The following is a 21140-nucleotide window of genomic DNA, read 5'->3' as shown; positions in this document are numbered from 1 at the left end:
TTATGGATTTAGATTTGGTCACTCCCAGACATTCACTTTATTGTCTGTGTCGCCTTTGCTGCGTATTTATGGTAATTTTCTGACAGGTTTTATCAAATTATCCACCAATTTTATTTTACATTCCTGTGAAAAGCTTTCGCCATGTCAATATGATGCCAGCGCCATTCTTCATGGTGAAAAGCGTAACTTTGTGGTGAGGTGCAGAATTTTGTGTTCAAAAGCAACATTTTGTTCCAACAGACTGTTGAACCTTCTTCTTGACGTTTCTATTACTTGGGACGCATCAGCTGTTCAGTTTCTGGTAATTTAATAATTTAATAACAAGTCATGGCTTTATGACAATTGTCATGTGTGCCTAATAAGTGTCAGGTACCAAGTGACCAGTCCAGTGGTGGCAGCATCATGTGAGGGTCTGTCTTGGTGTGAGTGTATTTGCAAAGTGGATGGAATATATTAGGAAAGAAAATTATGCCCCATTTCTAGATTTTCACCTCAAGTCAATGATATCTAAAAAAAATGGGCAAAGTTGAGTTTTCCAACAGGATTAAAAGTCCAGTCCATAATTGGTCCTAGAGTTGATCAAGCAAGCTAAAATTATGCTTTAGGAATGACCCTGAACTTAATTTCAAAATGGGTAAGCAATGCCTTAAGGTCAGGTCTGTGCAGAAAAACAAAAAGTATTTATGTTATATTATAGTGATCAAATATTCAGCATAAACTGGGTGTGGTGTGCCAAGACACATTTATTCAGAAAAACAGTGTGGGTGTTTGTAAATATTATACTGAATGTAAAAATTGAGTCTGTGTGTATAATTATGACTTTGGGTGATTAGAGATAAACCACTATAAATTCGAAATTGGGCACTAAGTCGGCTATTTGGTTTTGAAATATCACAGTTCCACCCTATGGACACTTTTTACTGGAACTGGGGGAGCTTAATGCATCAAGGTTGTTTTTCATGACGAAGCAATATTGATCTTTTTCATCATGTGATTTTCAGATCATCCACTAGATGGAGAACTTTAAAAACTATTACATGTTTAAAAGCAGGTATAAGACTGTCTTACAAAGCAAAACTGCCTCGTTCTAATAATGACCAAGCTTTAAATTACCTTGATTATGCTCATATTTACTCTTGTAAAGTTCTAAAGTTACAAATAGTCGATAAAGAAATATAAATTTCTAAGACATTTTTTGGAGCCCCAAAGAACTTAAAGACCAAATCAGTTTGTTTGTTTTTTTAATAGAAAAATACTGATTTGGTCTGGCACAAAAAACTGTAAGAATATTTTAAATGTTATGGAAGTAAATCATTAAAAATAGATCAAAATGTTTCTAATACATATAATAAAGGCATTCAACATATAAAGCACATAAATTTTTACTTTATTAAAATGATGAAAGTAAATCAGGAGATTCAAAGTAAAATGTATTTATTTTTCAATTTTACAAACGATCACTACTTCTCGAATAACTTTTTTTTTGTCTAAAAGAATAAATACCAGGTAAAATAAAACAAACAATAAATATAAACTAAGACATTATTTGTAGGATACTGAGAGATTCTGTTGAGCTGTATTATGTTACAGAAACAAACATAAAATAATTAAGGAATAATGAGGCAAGGGAAGAAAATATATAAAACTAATATTCATGTTTATTGATGATGCTACCTAAATATTTATGTGAAATACATAATAATACAACACTGTTTTATTTGTGACTTAAAAATAACATTTTATCTTGTATCGTCTTCTTACAGTTTTCTTGCTAAACAGCAGATGACAACAAAAACACAGAATCTTCCACATCTAGATTCATTTTCATCGTCACTAAATGTAAAACATAATCTATTGCTATGAGGCAAATAAGCAGTTCTGAATGTAAACCGTACATTTTTTTGGCAATCACAAGTCACATGAGCATACCACAAACATTTGGCACCCTAATATCGTGTGGCTAATTGTAAATGTTTAGCTTATCATTTACCTATTAGTGTGTAATACTTCATCATAAAAAAAAAATTAAAGATAACTTGAACGTACCAAGCTATATTATAAACACTGCACAATTCTAAAAACCCATAGTGAGGTTGTAATGTATCAGGTGTGTGGAGAAAATGGAAGGGTGAGAATACAAGTTCAAATACACTTTGAAACACTTTTTTTTATGTATTAAAAATATCCATATTTCTATACCTATATTAATTTTAATGTTCCCCTCACTCATTTTCATCTGAAGTTTATAATAACACCATACTTCACAGAGCTGAAGTCCTCTCACTCAGTGTTTTGTTTTACGTTTACGGCTTAACTGCCGGAGGCTCCGTGTCGTTGGTCTTCCTAGAAAGAAACCACACCTTCATCGGCTCCTTCTTTCCTTTCATGGTGACGGGGCCGCGGTACTCCAGATGAAACTGGGGGTCCGCGTTCTCCGCAGACTGCAAGCACCTAGAGTACAACGCCATGTTTATCTCTGGCTCCTGTTTTACCTTGGTCTGTTATAGCCAACATAAAATTATTATAATCTGTGTGCAGCTTAAAGGATAATTCCCCCACATAGGTAGAGTTAAAACTAGATGAATGTATTAACAAAATGTTTATAAAGAAATGTGTGATGTTACAGCAAACTTAAGTTATTATCAGTCATTAAGTTATCATCGGTTAGACATAAAGTAGATTTAAATATTTGATTTCACGTTTTTCTGTTTCTACTACTAAAATTCAAGCTTGTTTTGTAGGGCTCTGAAAGATGGCTGGTTTTCTACAGATAAACAACAGAGGATTACCAAACCTCACCTGTAAGTGTATTCTGAGACATTAATTTTTCCTTTGTCTCCCGTCGTCTCAGTTCGACTTGTAAGGTTGACCGTATTTCCAAAAAGGCAATATCTGGGCATCCTCTGGCCAATCACACCTGTCACCACCTCCCCGGTGTGGATCCCAATTGTGATCTTGAACAAAAACAATAAAAAGCATGACGTCAAAATATGTTCATAATAATTTGACCAAAGTGTCAAAACACAACAGGGACAATTTGAGCTTCTGGACAAACTTTAGAGTACTACAAACATGAATAAATGTTTTTTTTTCAAAGTCAAATTTATTTTCTGAAAAACTAAAAAGGGTGTTGTTGTTGTTGTTGTGCCGGTTTGAGTCCCAGCCTGTTGACCTTTGCCGCATGTCTTCCCCCTCAGTCATAACCAACTTTTCCACGATTTCAATGTCAGATAAAGGCCACTGGAGCCAAAACAAAACAAAAAAGACATCTTTAAAAAAGAAAAAAACTGCAGAAAAAATGTCTCAAAACATTAAATGTCTCTTGCCTTTTCAGTCTGTTCACACAACTCTAAGCTTTCAAATGAAAAGGTGCAACATTTAGTGGGTGGATATAAGATTCACTCTGCCAGGAATTTGTGCTCCAGGATCAAAATTAGAAATTATCTCTGTTTTTCTTGAGATAATTATCTTTAAATCTGCAGGAAGGACAACTTAGAGACTACGACTTATCCTCAGAGCTGTGGGCACTTCTCAGCGCTTGCTTTCCAGAAAGCATAGATGTGCTGTGAGTGTCTGGGACGAACAGGCATCTATTTTTGTCGCAAGCATCACGAGATGAGTTGAGCGAGCTCCTGCTACGTAACTGGACTCATCTTTTTTGCCAGAGCCACATCGTACAGTAAACATGCTTTCATTACCTAGATATTATTTTACAGTGGAAGGTTTCAACAGTCAAAGTTACAATAACAATTGACATCAGTCCATTAAACAAATGTTTCAGTCTCCCACCAACCTGTTATTACAATGCAAAAATATGTCTGGATGCATAGATATTCAAAAATGTATTCAAAAATTAATGAACAGAAAAAAAAAAAACACAAAACAGAGCTCCCAAGTGTTTGTATCATCTATGCCAAAGTAACAGATGCATTGCTAAAAAAGCTGCAGAAATAATTAAATATGTGAAGGAAAACAGACGGACAATCATTAAATTATGTGCCAAAACAGACAAACTGTTTCACCAACGCAAAACCATTTCACAGAGAAAGAAAACCCACTTACAGTCCTGCCTACTGTTAGTAAAAAAAAAAAAAAAAGTGCCAATCTATTATATTATATATCTACTATATTATGTAGTCAGTCGTGAGCACTCTAGATAAAGATGTGTTAAACCTTTCAAATAAATCCATCCCTGTTTTACAGTTCAGTGTTTCCCTTAGGGACTTGGCTTTTTGGGGGGAGAAGGGGGAGAATTTTTGTGAAATACAAAGATTGCTCTATCTTGATTTCTTTAATTTTAGGCAATCGACAATCAGTCAATATTTACATTAGAAACTGACCTTATCCAATCTTTTCTACCACCACAAGGCTCTGATAGAGGGATATTCTTAACAATAGTCTGCTTACTGTTGCCAACTTTCCAACTCATTTGGTACAGAAACAAATCGGTATAGGCCAAAATCAGTCAGTCCATTTTCAATTTCGATCGGCCAGAAAACTGCAATCAATGCACTCATACTTTTTTTTTTCGAAACAGCGATCAGTTTGTACACCAACTGATTAATGATCATTAACACAAGGAAAATCTATTTAACACCTATTTAGTAACAACACAGGAATAAAACATCCATTTATTTTATGGCTTTTTACACACTTTTCCCACAGGTACTAATAAGTTGGTGAATTATCTAAAATTATTTCAAAATATAATTTTAGATAATATCACCTGATGTCACTCAACATTTTTTTTTTTTTTGTGGAGTCCTAAAACCGTCTTCTATGCTTCTGCCTCTGAAAGTGTAAAGCATAGTATATGAATGCTTAGCTGTATATTCTGTGAGATTCCAATACTATTTTTATATTCTGTTTTCTTTGTCACACCTGTACTGGCTCATCATCCACTTTGACTTGTCCTGCTATCTCCATCATATCAAGGGCAAGGTGGCAGATGGACTTGGCATGGTGCGTGCAAGGCTCTGGCAAACCGCTCACTGTCATGTACTTATCACCGACTGTTTCCACCTGTGAAAGACAAATAATTTCCCATTTAAATGTGGCATGATAAGTTAAAGTGCTTCTCTTTATTTAACGCTTCTTACAGAATTCCCACCTTTCTATAAAGGGAGCCTCTGTTAAGGTCAGAATGAACCGAAACAGCCCGTGAGTAAACACTTACATCAGCCACGAGGCATTCAGGGCTTCTCTTGAGGCCTGCTAATACCCCAGGACCACCAAGCCATTCAGTTTGTTGAGTAAATATTACTTCTTTTGGTGACCCAGAGTAGTGAAGCCGATCCCCTGGAAGTGCCAGGGTCTGTTTGACTTCTCAAAGTGCATTCTTGTCTGAAAGCCTGGGGTGTAAATCTGCTGCACCGGGTCTATAAAATTGTGCAGTCGCCCTGTAAAACTCCACTGAGTTTAGGAGTTAGAGCTAGTCATGAAAAAAAAAAAAAAAAATCAAGATATAAATATACCTGTGCTGAGTTGTATGTGCAAGATTGTATAATTACTATTAATCACACTGGTACAAATAACCAGAGGACCAGAAGAGAAATTGTCATCTCAAAATAATCCTTGCTTCCTTGTTTTAATCCCACCTGTTTTTCTTAGTCCGAAATAAAATTACACAAAAGCCTGATAAACTGCGGTGGTAACGTTCTTGCTTCCAACCTTGTATACATAAGGGTTCTTCCGAGAGTCCGTCAAGATGTCGAAGCGCGTGTAAACATCGTTGAGCAGGTTAACTATCTTGATGGCTCCCTCAGCTGAGGCGTGCTTGCTGCAGAAAGCGTTGAATCCCACGATGCCGCTGAACAGGATGGTGACGTTGTCGTAACGCTTCGCTGGGACGGGGCGCTTGTGGCGCAGCTCGTTGGCAACAGATGGTGGCAGAACAGAATAGAGCAGCCTGAAAAGAGGAAGAGGAGCAAAAATGCTTTATTCAGAGCAGACACACAGTTATGCGGGGGGTGAGGAATCAGGGCTTCCAGACTGAAGTTCATCTTATCAGCATCTCTTTTGTTCTCCCACTATCTTGTGGTAGCTTCACCAGGCAAGCTGCTCTCAGATAATAAAAAAACGGGCTGGTGTTACTATGGTAACAGTTAGATCATGGCTGCCTTGTTAAAAGCAAAGAAACTTTCCTGGTGCAATACACCTGAGGCATCAGGGGATGTGACACATAACAATAACCTGTCAAAATATCTTATGTTTATCAAATTAGTTTGAAATTTGTAGTTTAAATATGTTGAGTTTGTGTCTGATGAAGAGCAAAATCAGCTTCAGTTCTCCTGAATTTTCACACAGAGTAAAATGCCGGACCATCGAACTACCACCACCGTATTTGAGTCTAATGCTTTTCTTCTGAGACTGAGGCTTTCAGTACTGACAATATTGTTGCTCCTAAAATTACAATAAAAAACGAGGCCATCTGATTGGTACTGAAATAAATGAACCCTACACAGATTTACTGAGATGCCAGTACATAAGAAACTTTAAAGCTGTAAACAACCTGCAGCTTATTTAAATATTAAGAGAACTTTATTCCGCATTTAGAGATGCTATGCTATGTGTAGAATAACATTATAGCTATCCAATGGCAACGAACTGGCACAACAGTCTTAAATACCATCATGCTCCACTGCTGTGATCATCTCCAGCTCCAGCCTTCTGCTATGACAGGCCAACTTCTAAACCATTTTAATCCTAACAGGGCCTGAAGATTAGCTTTGGTAAATATCAACCTGCATAATAAAGTCCGACCCCAGGTGCTCCTGTTGCCATGCAGCGTTCTGACAGCACTACGAGACTCAGACCTGTTTGTTTCTGTATCTCAACTGTTTCTGGTTTGGGGTTTGACCTTAATAGGGAATCCTTCACACTGCTTCTTTTTTTTTTTTTTTTACATCACACTACAACATGCACTAATGAACAATCTAACACTTTGCTTTAACAGCCATGTTGCAACAGAATGACTTTGAGGCTGACTCACAGCATTGAGATAATGACTAGGCTGCTGTATGTAATTAATTTCCTAAATGATGCACTACAGAGAAATAGTTTGCATACAGTGCTTGAACTGGGTGTGAATAATAATAATAATAAAAAAAGCTTTTCGTCAAACGGCTGCATCACATTTTCCATTTCACAATTTCCAGACTTGTGTTTATAAATATCTCTGACAGTTGTCAGCCAATTTTTGAGTTATAGTAACAAAGGTTTACTTCACTCTTTAAAAAAAACCCTCAAAATTATTATCAAAGGCATGTTCATCTGTGAAATTCATGCTTTGTTAATTAACTTAATGATATCTGAAGTGGTTGTCCCCCTCATTTTCTATCATGACATATTTTGGTGCATAGGAACTGTGTCCAAGTGTGGGAAAATGTTCTAACATACCTCCGAAGTAATGTTTAAACTGGGGTGCTTCAAATTTCTTAAAATGTAAAAAAAAATCATTATAAGTGTGATCAATTTTAGAGGAGAAATTGCACCTATAAAATCTCTTTCTTCTGTTTAACCCGTTTTCCACTGAGGAGCATTTCTGATTTTATTCTTATTTATTGTGTAACATGAAAAAGGACAGAACGGAAAAAATGAGAAAACCGAGAGCCATTGTGTGTTAAATATGTGACTGTTGGTAGTTTTGGTGAAAAACATTATTTTGATCTAATGTACTGACATTTAGATTAATTTGCGTGCCATTCATTTTAGGTGGATACAATACCTAGCTCCACTATTAAAAGCCTCTGGAATTTATTGTGCCATTGACATTTATTGGTCACTCTGTTAACAATGCGTTAAAAAACCTTAAGTACAAATTTATTTCACATTTAAGCAGTATAATCTCACACTTATTTTGGTGCCTTTATTCAGCGAGAAAAAACTAAATCTCAAGAGAACAAATAAAAACAACAATTCAGCTTCAACGTAAAAATCATGATATGTTTGTTATTGTAGTTTCGATACAATTAAAATGACAGTAAAAAACTGGTTTTGAAACGGACAAATACTTTGTAAGGAAAATGTTCTATTTTAAAAAAATGTAATAATTAAAAAAAATATATTTTTTTATTTTCTGTCTGCTATGAACAGCTATACTTGCAGGGAAAATGTGTACTGTTGTAGCAGGAGGTTTCCCAAATTCAGTACAAGAGCTTCAAATGGACACAACTGCTCAGGTAAGACTGAGACAAATAATCTCAAGGTTGACCAAATCTCTGAGACAACCACTGATATCTTGAGGCCTTTGTAGCTGGGGAAGGGATAATAGTGGAGGGTGCTGGTTGTGAGGTTAAAGCTAACTCATTTTTACGCAAGAAACGGGAAACCTGTCCGTCTTCTTCTTCTCGTCCTCCAGGGCCCGCAGTGTGTGCTGGAGGCGATCCGTCAAAATTTCCAGCTCCTGCGTTAGCTTGTACTCCTCACGAAACTGTTCCCCCAGCAGCACCAGGTCACGCGTGGCGTCATGTAGCGGGATGTCACTCAGGTAGAGCCCCCTCCTCGTCAGATCGTCCAGGTTCATAACACTAACCACAGAAACGCGCAGCAAATCGAGACAGAAAGGAGAAAACGGTGAATTTTAGAGCTATTTTTATATATATACTGAGATAAGCACTTCTCTGGTTAAACAGAAACTACTCGTACTCTTCTCTGAAAGGGAATAAAATAAATAGATCACGGAGCAGTGATGTCATCACTCTGGCAGAGCCGTCTGCCTCCTAATAAATGATCTTGTTCAGTGAGGTCAGACACAGCTCGATATGACTCCCCCTGATAAGATGAATGGGAAATGTTCATGCTTTTAGCTCCCGTGGGTTAGTTTTGTCTGGACAGGCACCTTTTAGCAAAACCACTTGAAAGCCCGTTTAGACAAATAGGACAAGGTCCACAGAACATTACTTTCCTGCAACAATTATGTCAGCAAATTCCCCAAAAAGGTCATGCCAGGAGGCTAATGGAGGCCACGATGAATTATCCCAAGTATCTACCTACTTATCATCTTCTTCTCTAATTTTTCTCTCTTACCATTTAACTACATGTGTGTTTATAAAAGGCTGGAGAGAAAAAAAAATCCTAAACTTAAAATCAAATACTTGCACTACAACAGAAATTTATATCAAAATATTTTGGTGCAGACATTTTGATGTTTTTTTAAAAGTCCTTTTTACCTTTTTTATTTGCTCATATGCAAACATTATGTGCTGTGCAAATCCAAAACACATCACCCTGTCATGAAACACTGTAGAGGCAGCATCATGCTGTGGTTATCCTGTTCCCTATCAGGGTCCGGGAAGTTGGTTGGAGTGGATGGGAAGATAGATGGAGCTAGATTCTAGAAGAAAATCTGTTCTAGGCTGCAAAGGTTCACCATTCAATGGGGAAACTAACATAAACATGCAGTCAAAAGTACATATCAAAACATAACCATGGTTACATCAAGTCTAAGCAATTGTAATATTTTCCCTCTGACACACTGCTTTATGTTATAGTCCATCGCATACAATCCAAATCCAGTACATCAAAGCTTTTGGTCATAATGCCACAAACTGTTCAGAAGTTTAAATAATTGTAACTGATTATTCTTCATCACATATATTCTCATCTAGTTTCTTGCATTTTTGTGAAGCCTTCATGCTTGGCTCTGTCAGAACAAATCGACTCCCTTCAGTGAATCTGGGTTATATAATGAACTGTTTCAACAGAACAGTCTCTTCTCACCAACAGTCTGCTTCAGCAACAACACATTTCTTCAACTCCGTTTGGCATGCAGTTCACTCACTTGTTCTCAGAAAATCTGCTTCCTGACTGTTAGACTTGGAGGCTAACGAGGGTTAAATGGTATCAACACAATTAAGATTGAAATATTTCAGCAAGTATCTGGTGGAAGCAGTGGATCGGGCGTTTTCTTGTTTTCATGTTTGCAGAAACAGCTCAGTTTTGGAGCTACAGATGATTTTCTTCAAACATTTGACATATCTCTGCACGGAAATATGACAAGATTATGCATGCCGCAAAAGAACTAAATCAACTTCAAGAAACTAAATCACTAGATTGAGTCCAAATATATACACTTTAAACCTCGTTGTAGAATCAAGCAATTACTCTCTAGCTAAAGGTGAAGCAGCCAGGATATTAATGGCTGACCTCCCTCCCTCTGTGGGATTCAGTCCACCCACTTCTAACCTCTGTTGTCATGAAACAATCTGGCAACATGAACACAGACCTTTTCAAAGCAAGCAGAGCTACGACTTTCCTCTACTCAATAATCCACTTCCTTTAAGTTTAACCTTTAGTTCAGATTAGTCGAGCCGTTTATTAGCTTTTTCAAAGCTTGCAATTTTGATGTAACTTTAAGTTTGGACTCTTTATTTTGGTCTGCATTCTGTGACACAGTCGTTTTTTCTAGATTTTACTTTAACCCCTAAGTATAAATCAACAAAACATATACAGCAATTACATCAGGGATCCTCTATTCATTTTGAATTCAAGTCCAGTCTTCTGCTTTATCTAAGCTTATGGTTTTTGATGAACAATGATTACCTACGAGCGCATTGGAGACGAACGGCTCGGATGCAGCTGGTCGTAGAAAACCGTTCAAGGAAGCTGTGTGCGCTCTGTTCTGAGCTAATCTGAAGGCCACATGAGGTTTGGAGATCTACAGCTGCTGACTCTGCAGAAGGCAACCTCAAGGCTCTGTACTGCTGACTCCGCACTGTGGTTTTACATGACCTCCCAATTTGAATTGCAGTGCCTCCAATTATTTTCCACTTTGATATAATGCCACTAATACTGGCTTGTTGAATACTTAGTGGTGAGAAAGATTCAGTTGGCATCCCACATTGTTACCACACCGGAAATCACCGATCTCCTAACAGTGACCAGTTATTTTACACATGCTCGCAGAAGCACTCTGCGCCCCTCAGTGTTGGACTTTACACACTTGTGGACATAAACGTGTTCTGAACACCTGAATTCAATTATTTGGAGGGATGAACAAATACTTTTGGAAAGAAAGTGTCAGACATTTGGTTAGACAGCTATCCTCCAAAAACAATAAGAAAATAAATAACATGTTCAACTTTTTCTAGAAGAAAGGGAAAATGTATGGTAAAACAGGAGAGGGACAATCTGAGGCAGGACAAGATCTTAGAATATTATTTAGTGAGCTGTGAACCAAAATATAAAGCATGATCAAAGGGAGCAGTGAAAATGAAAAGGGTTCAAAAACTGCCCTGTTAATCTTCATCTCAGATATCCAGCAAATAATCTATGACCAGTACGGCTGCATTTCAAATCAAAAATGGCAAATCAGAATTAGATTCACTGTTTTACTCTCCTAAGATAGCCAGTTCTGTGACGAACGCCAGCAGATCAGGAAATCAAGGTAATGTTGTATTTACAAAAAAAAAAAAAAAAAGTAGATCAATGAATAAATTACTTTCAAACAGGAATTATTTTCATTCGTACATCTGTTCCTGCTACTAATTGAAACTCATCTGAGACATGAGGTGCAAAGCTATTATAGATTTTATTAGCCAGGTAGATTATTAGATTATAATTCACCAGAAAGAGGTGTGTGAAGCGGAGCTGCGGTTTGAGTGCACATATCAGCTGTAGCTTGTGTGAGAACAGAGAGCGCAGTAGGTTTACCTGGGCGAGCAAAGGAAAAGGATGTTCTCTGCCTCTGGCAAATAAATCATCTGCCCTTTCAGTCTCAGACAGCTGATCTCCACCCCTGTCAGCTCGTCCTCATTCTCCACAGTCTCCACATTAAGCAGGCCCTCCTGTCAGGAATACATCACACTTATGAATATTTCATTACACTGTATGTTCTTTTCTAAATCGCACTCAAATCTGGCAGCCTTTGTTTGAATTTTAGATTTCAACGCACACAAAACATGATGAAGTCCTCCGTCACGCAACGCCGGGGTTTTATTCATTAATTTATTTTAAAGGACTATAATCCACATGCAGAGAGTCTAACTTGAATCCTAAACAGTTATCTTTATCTTATTAGAAAGTCTTACAAAAACATTTTCTTAATCTCTGAATCAGTTTCCTCTATACTGCTTTTTTTTTGTCATAGTATGCAATATTCACATAAAATGAGGATTTTCCTCCCATCATGAAATGCATTCCAACATTTTCAGTTGTTCACATAGATCTTGTCTGCATGAACTGCATCAATGAAACCCACTGCTAAACCCCATGCTGTTGCTAAAAATATCAGTGACCTTATTAATATTTAAGACGACCCATTATGCACAGTTCAGCATCTTTATTTTTGAAACTATAACTCTACTATGCTAGATGTGCATAATTCATATATTAAAAACAAATATTTTTTTTCTGGACTACTGGTATTTTTTTGAGATCCAGCATTCGATCCATCAACAGAAACAAACTGTTACAACTCCGGTCCTTTTAAGGACAAACTCTGTTGAACATCTACATTCTCCTGATAAGGAGGACTGAAGAGGTTCATGTTTATCTCTCAAGTAAAAAAAAAAGAAAAAAAAAACATTAAACTTGAAAGAGATGTTCCATCTCATTTCACAAATGCTCCATTATTTTATCATCTCAGCAATGTTCCACTGACAAACAATTTGTTTTGAAGTATGAAGAGCATGTTATGCAATATAACAGGTCACAAGTTCAGTGAGTCCATGGCTCCCCTGCTAAAGCTTTCCAAAAAGCCTTAAAATAAATTTATGTTATTTCAGCAACATAATCTCACTGTCAAAAATGTAGCAAGACATATTTTTCTTTTGCATACATTCAAAAAAAAAAAAACTGCCACAAAATAACTAGTGCACATATTACAGTTAGTTCTGTTGACATAAAATAATCATTACTGAAGTATTTTTAACAAATACTTTGCTTTTTTAAAATTATCCAGTAAATCTGAATTAGTAATCCAGGACTTCTTGCTGTGACATGACATAGAGGACCATTTCTTTTAGCCACTCCTCAAAACAGGAAACACACGTCAAGCAAGACACGTGTTCATTTGTATAAGTCACGAAACAGCAACAATCTACAGTCAGAGAGAATAATTAAAACATTTCAAACAATCATAACTGTGGCTGAATGAAGACCAAAGTTTTTACTCACAGTGAGAAACATAGTAAAAAAAAAAAAAAAACTGAAGTGTTATAAAACTGCAGCGGAAACTTCACACAGCAGTTTGAGGGTTTGTTTATTTTGAGGCTTTTAATGCATAATTACAAGGGGTGTCAATAAATGTGAAGAGTGTTGCAATTACAGTTTCACTTACATTATCTGAAATCATTTCTGCTGTTGTAATAGTAATGATTCACAGAACTATAAATATTTGTTGTGTGGTTGTCTCAAGACAACAAGAAAAATGTGTTATCGTGAGAAAACAAGAGTCATTGTCTCTTCATAACGGTATATTTGCTTGGGGGAGAAATGATACGTTTCTGAGCTCCCAAGAAAATACTTCAATGAGCAGTGCTTCGCTTCTTCCATTTAACAACTGACTGTCTCCATGTTTGAAACGAGTTAACCATAACTACCTACATCAGGTCTTTGATGAGCATTTAATGTGCTTAACCCCAGGACCCGAAAAGCTTAAGAAAAACTGTGAGTCTGATGTGCTCAGTGGGTTGATTATATCAGGCTTTACAGGAAAAGAGCTTCATAAACCTGTACAGAATCTGACAGAGAGTCAGAGTAGTAGAGCAACTATTTCTGTGCTTTTACAGATCCAGTAATGAGCTTGGTCACAGTCTTTTTGAACCACCAGATGAAACAACCGTGTGCATAACTTCATTTAATTAGCAGCTGAAAGATATGACTGGCTATTTGTAGATTGGAGAAAAGCAAAAAAAAAAAAAAAAACTAGTCTGGTTATATTAATAAATTGAGCATCAGTGTTAAAGAGAAAATTAATTTGTCTATTTATTAGTTGGAGTCAAAAGGTTTAATTTCCTTTTAAAACTGATCTTTGACATGAAGAAAAATCCTTCTGAAAAGAAGGCATCATTTGATCTTAAAATATATTTAACCCATGACAAGGCACCTTTTTCCATTCTGCAGTTTGCCTTTGTCTATACAATAACAATTACAATGTAACTGGATTGCCAATAATCCCAGCAGGATTCTATTCTTCAAAGGATACATAATATATCCCTTTTAGTACGTAGAACTGAGACCCAAATTTATCAGAAACAACAAGTATTGATCATTAGCACATTGGTCAATTTTTATGATTTCTCTAGAAAACTATTCGTATTCAGTACCTAGCAAAAGTATTTAACTTTGCACATTTTGTCATGTTACAACTACAGACATCAGTTTATGTTCTTGAAATATTTATATTACAGATCATCACACACCAGCAGATAACTGGTGAGATGGAAGAAAAAATATCATTTGTTTTCAGCAACTAGAAAATGTAAAAAAGAAACTTTATATTTATTTTTTAAAAGTAAAAAATATATAAACATCTGAAAAGTGTGGCATGTATCTGTATTAAGCCCAAGTCATTAGTTGTATGTAACTTTGTGCAGGTTTTCTTCCAGGATTGTCCTATATTTAGCTCAAAACACCTTGCAGTCAACTTTTACCAGTTTCCCTGATCCCAAAGAACAAAATCCCCACAACATTATGTTCAGTTATGCTTTTCGTTCACATGCAGAATTTAGCGCAACTGATTGCACTAAATTTTATCCATAGGGCTGAACAAAACTCTTGAGATTTTTATGTGCATAAGTAATTGCAAATTGTTCTGTTCACCTACCACATAAACTCCTCATAGAATATACTGTTGGGTTGCAATTTGTAATGACAAAATGTGAAAAAGTTGAATACTTTTGCGAGGCCCTTTGCAAGCAAAATATAGACATGTTTCAGAACAAAAAGCAGGACTTAAATAAAGCCCTTTCTGATATCTGACATCTACCTTGCTCCGCAGAACAAACACAGTGTTGATGTGGGACAGGATGCCGTGAAAGCTGAAGTCAATGTGCGGACGAACCAAAGAAAAAACGGAAGGGAGGATGCAGGCACCAGGCTGGAGCTGAGGAACAAAACAACATTTTCAATTTAGAGTTAGTTGCACGTCGCACAAAGAGAAATTAAACTGTTATTGTGCCGATACAGCAAAGGAAAACAACAACCAAGTGCTGACTTAATATCAAATCCCACATTTTACAGTGGCGTGCGCCGTGTTGGCTGGATGTGAATGCACACCTGCGGCAGGACCCTGTATATGGCGTTCCCACACTGTGTGAGCATCAGGTCTTTGTCAAACATGAGGTGAAACGGAAAGGCCTTGCAGAACGTGTATGGGCTGATCCGAGTCTCCTGTGTGCCGTTCTCCTCAAAACCGTCGAGATCTTCATAGAACGCCTCCTCCTCAGAGTCCTTCTCCTCAATCAGAAACTTGATGTGGTCACACTCCTCACTCTTCGGTTGGATCACCTGCACCAAGAGCATCCATCACTTAAAGAACGATCTACAACACGGCTTTAACCCTTGTGGTCTCTTCAACCATATTGGCCTATTATATATACTCTTGGTTAGAGGAAAATAAGTCTAGAAATGTCAGGGGTATTAGTAATTTTGGCCTTAACTGTAAGAGTTAAAGATAGGTATTGCTATACAAGTAAACTGACCAAATAAAAAAAAGGTTGAAAGATATGGGGGTTCAAGGTGCATAAGAAGTAAATAAAGGATAATAATACAATTAAAAACTAAAATATATCCTAAAGATGATCAATGCTCCTTACAAAAACTAAATGAGGGAATCATTAATTTCATGTCTTCCATATTAAATCAGGAGGGCAATAAATGGCATTTCTGTGGGTTTATGAGCATAAGGCGTACTGACGTCGAGCTGCTGTCTCTGCACCCTGTTTCCACAGCAACGGTGGCTAATATTTTCAGAAAATTGGGTGTCACATTTGGAGCGTCTGCCATTTTCTGTTCTTTCACAGCACACACAACGGTTGAAAAAATATTATCTTGTCCGCCCAACATGATTAGGTCTGGGAGAAAATGTCACTGTTGTAATAAGGAGGCACATCCATGCAAGCTCACTGGATGTCTGAGAAGGGAAAAAAAAGAAAACGACAAGCTTCTGTGACCGGATGAATGGGATCTGTCGGGTGAACATTAAAATGCGATTAAAAATACCAATACCACCTAGTTGAGACATTAGGCGTGACAGGTGCTTATTCTTCTTAGTCAATATCCAATTAGCCAGTCTAAATCTATTTTATGTGCTGTAAAAGTTAGACAAAGTTAAACTAGACAGAGGAACAAAAAAAAAACCCTGAAAAGGCAGCCAGTCTCTTGCCTGTGACTCTATAACTTAGATCTAAAAATATCCTCTGACTCACTGGCATTAGCCAAAAACTGAGCTGCATTTATCACAGCATTTCCGTTTGAGTATTTCAGGGGGAGGAGGAATCTTCTGTTTAATTCCTACATCAGATCCTCTTCAATTATATTCGGAGTCATAAACTGTCACATTCTTATACAAAGCACCACAGATACTTCAAAAGCCTTATTGAACATTGTAGCCATAAATCAGAAGGGGGCTGTAAGTCAGCTTCATTTATCATCATGATCAGCAGCAGCAGAAGCAGCAGAAGCAGACTGGACCATTAGCGTGCGGTGTCTTTCGCCAGAGCAGGAAAATAACGACGCTGACCTTCATCTCTATCTCTGTGCCATGGATTTGTTGAGCGACTGTTTTAATGATGCCAATCACAATATCCTGCAATCCTTCTCTCTCTGAGTAGTAGTGGAGGATCAGGTTGTTTCCCTTCTCTGCGTCGGTGCAGCGAAACGACGGGGCCCTCATCCCGGGGTAAATGGTGCCCAGGTGGTCGTGTAGGGCATCCAGGTTCTGCAAATTCAGATGAAAAATTCAACAAATAATCACAGTAAACTAGAGGGAAGTAATGGTTTACGTTTTGTTTTTTTTCTTATTCTTTGTTTACAACTCCTTATGGAATATCTGTGTGAGTTCTCAGTCCTCTCTTTGGCTCTGTTGGCTATTCTAGAGCAGATGGCCGTGAAATATATAGTTCTTGTGGAAAAAAGACAATATTCAGATTCTTTTGTCACAATAAGATAATTCATTTTCACATTTTAATAAGCAGGGAAACCTGCGTAAACAATTATGACACAGGTTTTATCTTAAATGCAGCAAACACAAAATGTTGTATTTGAACAGAAGAATTTCTAAAAGTATCCAAGTATTTTCCCATCACCGTGTAGCTGTGTATTCAACTTTAGCTCTGCGACTACTTCACCTCACAGAGTAAGGGACCAAGCCACATAAAACATACAACAACATTAAGGGACGCACTACACTCCCTCCACCAGGCCGTGCGACAGGAAATTGTAATCAACAGGAGGTTTTGATTTGATAGTATAAACTTTGTTTATTATTTATGACTGAACCGCAGAGGACATCCTGCATAGCGGAGCAGAAAAGGAGCTGTTCTTTAACAGAATAACACACCCTCATCAAAATGATGACCTTGCATTGCTCTGAATTTTCTAGTTGTTTCTTTCATTCATTTAACCATTTGTGATGTGATCTCCAGGAAAACACACATATTCACCTACTCTGAATTATTTGTCAGGTTACTGCTGACACGAAACAAAGACTTTATTGCTTAGGAACTGTTTCCCCTTCATTGCTGAGCAGCTGAGGCATTTCTGCCTCACAGTAACCGCTGTGCAGTTAGTGGCTCGCAGCATGAAGCAGCTCCCAGTGAGCGAGATGTTTGCACGCGTAGTTGTTTTGTGGTTGCACAATACAGAAAATAAAGTTAAAAAAAAAGGAACATCTTAACTCTTTATAGATGGAAAAAAATTAAAAATATATATTTTAATTATTTTTTTCCTTGTTGTAAAAATGCAAAAAAAATGTCTGGGCTGGATTTTTTCTTTTCCATACAGCTACAGCAAAAATGACAATGAATTTGGAAGGATATGTAAAGCACCTTAATTTCCCTCAATTCAGCACTTCTGAAAATTTTAACTACAAACCAAAACTTAATATCAACTGAAGAGTTTTTTGTTGACTTATTTCTGGTTGCAAGGAAGACTAGTCTTTATTTTTTGTGAATAGCAACATTGCACTTTAAAGATGGAGGTTATGATGGAGGAATGACTCCAAGAGTTACTGCTGCTGCTGCTTTACAGTCCAAAGCCTTCTGGGTAAATTCTCAGGTCAGGCCTTTCTAAGTGGCATTTACAGGTGCGGTTGTGTTGTTTCTTGAGGTTATAAAGTTATAAAGCCTTACACCAGCTTTACCATGATGATAAAGCATCACCAAACTACAGAGAATGCTTTTCACACTAAGACAGTATTATTTTAAGTACATAGGTTTCACAGTTTTTGTTGCAAGTCAAAAACGTAAAAGGTTTTGCATTAACTCTCTGCAAGAGCCTACCTGCAGGAACTCTCGAACATTTGAGCCCAGCACACGCAATATGGTGTCATAGCCTGACTCCTGGCAAAATTCAAAAAACATCTTTCCAAACATCTGCAAGATTTCGCCTGCATCGACCTCTGAAAAACAAGATGAAAACATACTCATGCCTGACCATATGAATCAGTCTGCACGTTATGAATTATTTCCTTTTAGTCACTTTCCAGCAGTTAAAAAATGTACAGTCACTTACTCAGAACTTTACTTGCAGCTGCAACAAGATCGTACGTCTTAGCATCCTCGTATATGATTCGAACAAGAAACTGACCCTCAATGTCAAGCTGAGCTTCCCTCCTGCAAACACAGAAACACCGTCACAGGAAAACATCTCAGCAAGCAGCTTTGACTTTATTTTCTACTTTTAATAGAATGGCTAAATAGCAAAATAATTGTCTTTTATTGGAAACGTTGGTCTGTAAGGTCTTAACTAACATTATAGTGTAATAAAAATGTTTTTTTTTGTCGTTATTTTTTAAATTTCCCTTGAAAATCAGTGGTGGTGTTTAGCTACAATAAGGGAAGCAAAATGATTTACAGGCCTGACGAGCAACCCGCAGTCTTATCAGAATGTGCTACAGCTGCAAAAACATACCAGACCTTGAAATGTTTTGCAAAGAAAACAAGAATTCAGTCTTGCTTCGGTCAGCTTGTGATAACATTGAAAGAAAAAGAGCAAAATTTTACAAGCTGCGCTTTAGCTAAAAGTGAGTCCCATCTGCAGTCATCGCACACATCCGTGTACATTAGATTTATTTTTTTTTTTGTACTGGCTGACTACTTTAAAAACATTTACACAAGGCAGCTGCTGCTCTCGTTTCCCTTACCTTCTATTTTAGGATGGGTCAATTTGAGTTCAGTCAGATTAAAAAAAACAAACCTAGTCTGAGCCAAATTTTTCAACACGCTGAAAAATGTTACTGTTATAATTACTTGTTACAATGATTGCACAGAAATGACCTTCTTTACATGCAACACAACATATCAGGTTTGCAACATGCAGTTCAGACGGACGTCCAGCAATACCTAAACTCACTGACTTACATGGAAACATTTTGAGGGCAACAGTTAAGGGGTTAAATTGTTCAAACAGTGTGCATTCCAGCAAATAATGATAATTATATTTATATTTGATGTCAAAACAGAAAGGTTTTTGTCTGACATTATGATTACCTAATTAGAGTAAAATCTATTCCTTTATCTCTTCCATTCCACCACTGGATGAATATCGTTCTTAGGTAAGAAGAAATTATTTCCTTAATGATTTGAGACTCACTGAAAGTGTGTTAACGGAGGACTATATTTAATCGACAGAATTTACAGAAAATCATTAGACCACTTAACCTGTCATTAATATTTTTAGACTGTGAGAGGAAGCTGGAGTACCAGGAGCGAACCTACGCATGCATGGGGATAACATGCAAACTCCATGCAGAAAGACACAAGGCAGTGATTTTAGCGGTGCTAAAATTGTGTCCAACCTTCTTGTATGATCAACTAACAGCAAATGAAAAAGATCCAAAAATTAAGGTTTAATAACTGATGTAATATGAAAAAAATAATTGATTTCACTTAAATGATGGAATTAAGTGACTAAATTGTTTAAGTCAGTGCTAAAATAAAATTGTAACTTAATTAGCTAGTTTATTAATTCCATTTTTTAAAGACACATATGGGTAAATACCAGAATAAATTTGTAATACCAAAAGTCTTTGGTTCACACAAACTTTAGCTATATAAGTGTGCCTTGTACTGCTGTTATTAAGAACATAATGGATGTATGAATGATTCATATGAAACTTCAAATAAAAATAATATTAAAAAGAGAGCTCTATTGTCAATTAAGTGGTCGTAATTTAACTAAAAAAGTAGAACATTTATCAAAGGACATAGACTGAAAATTTCTTGAAATGTTTAGAAAAAGATAAAGATGATCTCTTATAGATTCTATTTTAAAATGCCGTTACTTTATATTTCTAAACCAACACAGATCATTTCTATCAATTGAAATCTACTTTAATTTTCTCTCTAATAAGCCATTTGAAAGACTTGCTGTTATTACAGCGTTAACTAACAAGCAAATATGAAGGCACTCTGTAGTAATTCAGTGCTTTTGAGCCTGCTTTACGCGGAAAAACCATCTGAAAGCAGCACAAACACAACTCACTTGATGTCTTCCCATACTTCTGGGCCGTAATTCCGTAAAACCAGAAGCTCCAGGGCGTGATTCACAAACCCGTACTAGAAACGAAGGGAAAAAAGGACCAACGTCAATATTATTCCATGCAATTAGTTTCCAACAGCTAGGTATGTCTATATATAGCTTATGCATGCAGGATATCTGCTGGTAAAATATGTGCATATTGTATCCACCTGTTTAGGATAGCACTACAATGTTATTCAGTTACTGTAGCTTGTAACCGCTGTTCTCCCAACAGGAAATGTCAAACGCTTATAGGTTGGACTACGAGGCGAAAACCAAATTTTCTCAGCATTCAGATAGAAGAGAGAAGTCAATGTGTACGTACCATGGTGAGCGCTGCTTTTCTGCCTCTTTATTTTTCAATAAAAAACCGCTGAATTAAGCAAAACCTTCATGGTTTGGTCCAGATGCTGAGAGCCTCTGAGTCCATCCCAACTATTTTTGCCAGCACTTTACGG

At 36.9% G+C, this 21140-nt stretch overlaps 1 protein-coding gene across 2 annotated transcripts; it reads right to left on the bottom strand.

Moving 5' to 3' along the window:
- Nucleotides 1-1638: 1638 nt before the first annotated feature.
- Nucleotides 1639-21140, bottom strand: gucy1b1 (guanylate cyclase 1 soluble subunit beta 1). Of its 2 annotated transcripts, XM_016671428.1 has the most exons (14): nt 21008-21140; nt 20647-20720; nt 18676-18776; nt 18444-18562; nt 16685-16882; nt 15220-15450; nt 14930-15046; nt 11653-11786; nt 8331-8528; nt 5671-5908; nt 4882-5022; nt 2800-2954; nt 2311-2451; nt 1639-2277 (listed from the first exon to the last, which is right to left on the bottom strand). In XM_016671428.1, the coding sequence occupies exons 1-14, from the start codon at nt 21008-21010 to the stop codon at nt 2262-2264; spliced, it is 1866 nt and encodes a 621-aa protein (XP_016526914.1). In that variant the 5' UTR covers nt 21011-21140; the 3' UTR covers nt 1639-2261. The 2 variants fall into 2 exon arrangements, with proteins under 2 accessions (XP_016526914.1, XP_007551826.1); XM_007551764.2 differs by having other exon boundaries at nt 1639-2451.

Source organism: Poecilia formosa, unplaced genomic scaffold, assembly GCF_000485575.1.
Source record: "Poecilia formosa unplaced genomic scaffold, Poecilia_formosa-5.1.2 Scaffold44, whole genome shotgun sequence".
Taxonomy (NCBI): domain Eukaryota; kingdom Metazoa; phylum Chordata; class Actinopteri; order Cyprinodontiformes; family Poeciliidae; genus Poecilia; species Poecilia formosa.
The sequence above is the reverse complement of the archived record's forward strand: the minus strand, read 5'-3'. Positions and strand labels throughout refer to the sequence as shown.